The sequence below is a fragment of the Agrilus planipennis genome, unplaced genomic scaffold, assembly GCF_000699045.2.
Source record: "Agrilus planipennis isolate EAB-ADULT unplaced genomic scaffold, Apla_2.0 scaffold62, whole genome shotgun sequence".
Lineage (NCBI taxonomy): Eukaryota > Metazoa > Arthropoda > Insecta > Coleoptera > Buprestidae > Agrilus > Agrilus planipennis.
In genome coordinates this window covers 402,431-410,066 of record NW_020438875.1, presented here as the reverse complement: position 1 = coordinate 410,066, position 7,636 = coordinate 402,431, and the positions used below count along the sequence as shown (strand labels likewise).

General features: G+C 31.9%; 1 protein-coding gene across 1 annotated transcript in view; it reads left to right on the top strand.

Annotated features, from left to right (window-relative positions):
• Positions 1–4,404, top strand: part of LOC108734557 (lysosome membrane protein 2) — a 26,329-nt gene extending 21,925 nt beyond the window's left edge. The window contains exons 7-11 of the mRNA XM_025980957.1: positions 2,182–2,408; positions 2,482–2,645; positions 2,724–2,845; positions 2,905–3,030; positions 3,160–4,404. Of these exons, the coding sequence (XP_025836742.1) occupies positions 2,182–2,408; positions 2,482–2,645; positions 2,724–2,845; positions 2,905–3,030; positions 3,160–3,405 (885 nt within the window). The 3' untranslated portion in view covers positions 3,406–4,404. The remainder of the gene's footprint in view (positions 1–2,181; positions 2,409–2,481; positions 2,646–2,723; positions 2,846–2,904; positions 3,031–3,159) is intronic.
• Positions 4,405–7,636: the final 3,232 nt, after the last annotated feature.

Genomic DNA, 7,636 nt, shown 5'->3' with positions numbered 1-7,636 from the left:
GTATGGAATTGCAAGAGTTTTTTCACTTTGTTTTTCACTTAAGAATCTATGTGTTATTATTAATTGCCTTAATTTTATTTTAGTTGGTATATGTCTTAATAATATTATTTTAATATTCTGTAATAAGCTCAATAATTAACTTCGTACAAATTAATTTTTCAAGGTAAATATTTCGGACACATTTAAGTGTTATGTAATAAACGCCATTACACACATGGCGCAGTTATATTATTTATTGGAGGGAATTCTGAGCAAAAAATAATTTTTATTACTGACTTTTATGGTCGTAAATGGTTTTCTTTCTGCTTATTTCTTAAAAATTCAAAGTAATTAACGATAATAATTTCAAAACTTTTGCTAGTTGTCACTAATGGTGACCATAAAACATCTTGTTGTAACCGTTTCCAAAATAGAAAAAAAAAAATGAAATATATAGTAGTTGACTTTTGATCTTAACTGAAGAAATTCATGTATAATATTAGTCGAAACGAGAACGTGTAATTTTATCTAAATGTTAAATACCCTGAAGATGATTGTACGTAATTTCCCTTTACTATAATGTCTCTCTCTAATTAATAATAGATTATGTAAAAACTACGGTATATAATTACATGTGTTATGCACTTTCAAGAATTAATTAAGAATACAATAATATACGTATGTACAACAATGTGTTGTTATCATTGGGCTAATTTACAATTAAGTATTAAACGTAAAGATAAATAATAATTGGTTTGTGTGTAGAAATCGAAAGAAATAATAATTATAATTATGATTACGTAACAGGTATAATACAAAGTTATATCTACCAAGTGGTTTTTAGATAACCAGTAAAATTAAGATCCAAATTTTATTTGTTCGAAATTTCTACTCTAAACGAAATTCTCATTGACGATATGGCTCAATCTGATTAGAAAGTCGAGTTACATCTGCTTTACGAATAAATACTATAAGTACAACACTTGAAATTCATGTAGTGAAAGCTAGTTTAGAGTGTATCGAAGTGGGCTGAAATTCCTAACTACCTATAAGTATAAAATTAGTCTGCTAGCCACAAATTTACGTATACTAGCTTTTTAAATCATGTCTAAAAGTTTTACACTAGTATAAGAATGAGGTAAAGTTTGTTGTTTTGAGAAAATTTTTGGAAAATGGAAATGGAATTTTCAAAATTTTACTTTTAGAAAATCTATAGGTTGACGAAAGTCTTAAGTTAGGTTGTAATGATAATAAAGGAAGGAAACATTAAATATTTTATAAATAATAGCGATTAAGTAATAATTGTGTACCAATTAAAAATTTATGTTGGACGCATCAGTAAACAGCTTGTTGGATTGTATTATGACAAAAGGTAGAGAAGCTGTTTTTCTTTTTAGTTTGCACAATGCGTAATGTTAAAGTACAAACATAAGAAGCACAAGGACTATTGCACTTGATGATAAAATTGTGAGAACGTACGCTGAATAACATTAACTTCTAATGGGAAAAATCACTTTGTTTTGAGAACATTTCACAAACCTTTGTACACTTGCTTTTTAGATGTGTGTGTGTGTGTGTTCTCAAGACAAACGATTAGAATTCAAAGAAAGGAAAGGTTTTGCGAAAGATTGCGAGACAACACGATTATTCTGAATTGACAAACGATATTTTCAAAATTTCAGAGAGACATGGGAAAGGAGAAACTTGAAATTCAACGACAACGGCACGGTGTCATTCAACATGGAAAAAATTTACGTTTTCGACGAATCCCAATCGGTTGGGTCAGACGAGGACGTGGTGGTTGTCCCAAACGTCCCAATGTTGGTACGTCAAACGTCAAAAAATAATGTAACATAAGTACTGACAGACATTTTTGCCTATTCTTTCTAGAGTGCTACATCACAATCAAAACATGCGGCTCGCTTTTTACGTCTGGCCATGGCTAGTATAATGGACATACTAAAACTAAAACCATTCGTCGAAGTTTCTGTCGGCCAACTGCTCTGGGGGTACGAAGATCCACTTTTGAAACTTGCCAAAGACGTTGTACCGAAAGAACAAAAGCTACCCTACGAAGAGTTCGGGTTAATGTACAATGTACGTAGAAATTTAGTGGTTTTATTCGTCACAGGCTGGACAGGAGAAACTCTTTCCCATCCTGGGTCATTTATTTTCTTAAATCAATAAAAAATTTGGTTTCAGAAAAATGGTACTTCCCCTGACAGGGTGACCGTCTTCACTGGGGCAAACGATATAACAAAGTATGGCCTCATAGACAAATACAATGGGAAGTCTCATCTGCCGCATTGGCTAAGTGACAAATGTAACACGCTGTTGGGATCGGACGGTTCTATTTTTCCCCCGTCGATAACCAAAAACACCACCCTCAAAATATACGACAAGGATTTGTGTAGATTATTACCCCTTGTGTAAGTTCTCAACTTTTTTATTGCCCAAAAAAGAACCAAATGGATTCAACCATATTTTTTTTGGCATTTCCAGTTACGAAAAATCGGTTATGGTAAACGAGGTTGAAGCATACAGATTCACCCCTCCAGTTGACGTTTTCGCACCACCTGAACAGAACCCGGATAATCAATGTTTCTGCCCCCATGGGCCGCCCTGTGCTCCAAACGGTCTCTTCAACGTGTCTCTTTGTCAATTTGGTGAGTCTTTATCAGAAAATTTGTGAAGACTGCACCTACATATGTGCTACGAATCGAAAATGTTTTGGTTTGTTTCAGATTCTCCAGTCATGCTTTCCTTCCCGCATTTCTACCTAGCAGACGACAGTCTTAGGACTGCAGTAGAAGGAATTTCACCACCAGATAAGGAAAAGCATCAGCTTTACGTTGACGTCAATCCCGTAAGTTATCAAAATTTGTTGTATTTCGGTTGAGTTCAAAATTTCTTTTCTGCTTTTAGATTATCGGTACTTCTATGTCTGCCAGGGCCAGGATACAGATCAATTTGGCGGTATCCCAGGTCGTGGACATCAAACAGGTGGCCACATTCCCCGACATCGTCTTTCCAATCATGTGGTTCGAAGAGGTACCTTTTGTTTCTTTTTATATCTTTCCTTTGTTTTATTTTTCCTTCCTTCTACTGACGTTTGTTTTGTATTACTTCAGTTTCGTTTTGCCTTTGTTTGCAGCATTTGTTTTTGTTTTGTTTTTACAGTCAATTGATGGTCTTCCTCCAGAAGTGACAAATTTGATGCAATTGGCAGCGAATGTCCCGCCAGTAGCCCGTGCATGCATTACTGGTATCCTAGTCATTATCGGATGCGTGATGCTCTTCCTTGCCGTGTGGAGATTGGTCAGGGGTGCCAACAGGCTCAGTTCCTTGCATCTTTCCACAGGTCACCATGGCACAGTTCCACAGACCACTAAAGATATGCCAATGGGCAACGTGCCTAGACGTTAGGATTAAATCACAAGAGCCAACAACAAATAAACATAATCCTCCTCTACTTCCTCTTCTTTTACCTTTTTATCTTCTTTTTATTAGGTATATGCTTTAGTCAAATGTACGTAATATTGTTTTTGTAGTCGAGACTTTTTGACGTTTTTTTCTTCACAACAGTACAATTTTTTGTTTTTCTAAAATTGTGCATACACTTTTGTACTACGAACATCCCTAATTTTTTATTGTTCAATGTTTTTTTTTTGTTATGTAATTGTAAAATATATTTTATATTCGTCCTTATTTGAGTAATGACAATGATATAATACAGTACGTTGTACATTCCTACATTTACATACAAATGACAATATATATATTTATATAAATATTAATAATACATTACGTTAAAGTACCTGTGAATTTTGTGGCAAAGAAGATAATTGAAATCGACAAAGTTTTACTTTTACTTCAATTTTTGGAAGGTGTGGTAATAAACAAAAGAAATCCATCCATTTAATTTTAAGATATACATGGCGTTCCATAAGAGTTTTCAGAAAAATATATCTACCAAACTATTCTACGGGAAATTTTAAGCAGCTTTTTCCTTTACAGTTTTCCGATCCATTTGGAAATCAACAAGTTATTAGCGATCAAAGGTTACAAAAATCGACGCATAAAAGTAAGTTTTGTTTTAAGAAGTAAACCTGGCTGATATTTCAATTGTTAATAGCGATTCGCTTGTTTTTATTTGCACTAAATAAAGCCTGCTTCAATTATTGGTACAGTATTAAAATTTTCAATTGTTATTAACTCATTAATTGCAAGTTATATCGAACAATTTTAAAGGAAAATTTGTTTCAAAATTTCACGAAGAAAGGAATGATGTACTTTTTCCCTTTTGAAACATTTCTGGAACGCCGTGTATGACACTATTACTTAAACAGACGCTGGTACTTAATATGTAATATCGTTTTTTATATAAATTATTATTCTATTTCCTATTAATATTCCTCAAACAAACTGAAAAACCTGAACAATTGCTCACGTCATTTCGAGTTGGATACTTTTTAGGTATATCTAATCTAATAGTAGGTACGAGGCTACGTAAATAGCTCAAAAATTTTGTTCAATACTGTACACTGTGCCAAACAGAGTAATTTTCACCAAAAACGTAAAATCCAATTTTTGTAAAAGCAGTTTTTAATTGTTATTTGGTGTTTATATGGTGAAATAAAACGCATTTTTTTATAACATTCCAAAATTTTTGGCAATAGTTTGTAACATTCAGAAAACCTGTAAATATTTGTAGGTTGTATAAAGAGTTTTAGACTTTTAGAATAGAATTCAGTAGACAAACTTTATCATACTTTAACTCCANAACATAACAAAATCCTGGACGTCGTCAATTTGCATAATAAAGAAAAAAAAATACATATAAAGTTCTGATTCTTTATTGAGAGGTCAAGTCGAAAACAATCTATCTCACGTTGTTGTTTACGCATTTAGAATATCATCCATAAGGTTAAATGTCCATTAAAATGCTCTTTTGAAGCTATTAAATTGACATTTAGTGTTTTGTTAATCAAGGATATTGTTAATTAACGGAGAAATACCTTACCAAAACATGTTTTACAAATACAAATAATTTTAAACAAACTTGAAAATGGCCCCAAGTCAATTTAAGAATCCTTAACGTTAATGGCTGATATTAATTCTTTTTAAAACATTTTTAATTAGCTAGCCACCTCAAAATAGAAATAATTAATTACATTAGAGGATGTGGTAAAAATTTTACGTTTCTTCATGTGTAATCTTGCGATATGCTATGCGTATTCGTAGCTACGTGCTATGACTAAAAAGAAAGTTATCAATACATTATTGTTACGATTCAAAGCATTTTCTGTCTATTATATACTTATAAACATATAATTTTCGGTTCCACACTGTTAACAATTTAAATAAGGCGTAGGGAAGTAGCTGTTTATAGTGAGTAGTTCTTTTGATTACTAGGATTATCAACTTATACCATCCATGGTGATGATACAAATCTTTGATACGCATTAGAAACATTTGAATTTAAAAGTTACCCAAGAAGAAATTCCAGCTCAGATGTATATTACACAGGGTGCTGAACATTTAAGACTTGAATTATAGAAGTAATAGATTTTTTTTTAATTTATTTATGATATGTTTTTGTTAAGCAAATATTTACATTATTTATTAGCACCTTAGAAAAAATTAAACCTTTTTCTTAATGAGCCGGTTTGCCTTGGAAATGCTAGGACTTATGTCGAAGAAATGCCTGACCAAATAAAACATCCACTAATTATGTATGCATTTACATATACATAATTTTTCTTATAAATACGTGCTAACAAATCGCGGAAATTGATTTGATTATTTATGTTCCCAAAGTGAGATTTCAATTAATTAACTATAATACAATATTAAATTGACCTTTAGAAACCAAAATGTTGACCTTTTCGTATCCGTGTGCAAGTTTTAACTGGGTACATAAATTTCTTTTTTTTTTTAGGAAATACTTTTAAGAAATGGGTCGCAAGCTTTCGGGTGGTGGGCTAAACCTCCAGTAGTGCCAGTAATTAGGATATATATTTATAATGTAACAAATGCTGATGAATTTTTAAACAATGGTACCAAACCAATTTTGGACGAAATCGGCCCCTACACATACGTGTAAGTATAATTGTTTTTATTTTCCTGGAATGCGTGAATAATCCAACAAAAATGCACACGTCATTTAAGTAATGAGGCGTACCTCAGGGCAATGCAATGGGACCCTTTGTATGTACGCATTATTGCATGGTTTATTTGAATTTTACGCGGTGTACTTTAAAATACATAATTAGTCACTTCAATTAGAAATATAGGTAACGTAATACATATCTAATGAAGACTGACCCTAATGTAATAATGCCTTCTTTGGTACCTAATTCAAAACTGCATTTTTGTTTTTCTCTCTTTCTCTTGTTTTTGTTTCTCGCCTTTGTTTTTGTTTATTGTAACTTTATTTTGTTTTTATTTTTGTCTTAACTTCATTTATTTTTGTAATTTTTCTCTGTACTTTCATCTGTTTTCCGATGCTTTTTTTACTTTTCCCTTTGATAAACTTACAATTTACATATCGCCAAGCTCTCGATGGTTAATTTAATAGCCCAAATTATCTGCAATTGTATACATGTGTACATTGAGGTATTATGTAATTGAGGAAAGTCTCTTAGAGTTCCTTATGAATGTAAAGAGAAAGCAGTTTGTGTGTCAGTCAGGAAATGCGGTAGGTAGACATATATGAGTTTATGTGTGTACAAGCTCAGAAATAGCGAATTCGATTATGTTATTATTTTTAATATCATGCAGTATATAGTGAATATACTTATACACACAACGTTTTACTTGGCCTAAAAACGGCACCACGTTACGTAACACGTACCGTTTCAAATTTCTCGATTTATTGTAGCTATAATAATAATAATTGTTAGCGTTTTCGATTGGAAATTCATTTATATAATGAAAAATGGAGTTAATTTTGCTGGAAGATGGCAAAAAAGGATAAAATTTTACAAAAGCGCTTCTACCGTATAGTCCTGACATAATATGTAGGCACATGTATGGAATTGCACAACTGATTTGTAAAATTGGTTTATTGTTTATTTGCTTTTGTTTTTCAATTGTTGTTTTTCTTTTGTTCCAGGGTTTGTTGTAGCAGCGTCGGTGCTGTTTGTACTATTAGGGATAATAGTAGCCGTATTTTTTATGACCTGGGTCAAATTAGTTATAAATCACGTAAGTATCGGAAAATACCTTGACGATAACAAATAAAAAAACAGTAAATTATTTTTTATTAGATACTTCGTACTTATGCATAACTGAAGAAAAAGGAAAATTTAATATTGTAATTTTTAATGAACATGACTTTGCCTTGGGATATACGCCAGTACACACATTGTACTTGTATACAATTCACCCTGAAGAAGAGCGGAGGCCTCGCAAAGATACAAAACGTGTATCATTAATTACTGAGAATCTTGCTTGTTTGTTCGGTTGTTTAACGAATAATTACCAATTACAATTTTGTTTGTTGTAATTGCCGAGATCAAAAACAGAGTTTGATTTTTGCGTCGATTGTAAATTTCGTTTTTTTTTTAATTATTAATAATTAATGGTTTGCAAACAATGTGAACACATCTTGTTGACCTTACTCTTTAATATCAAACGAAGCAAGTTTTAAATT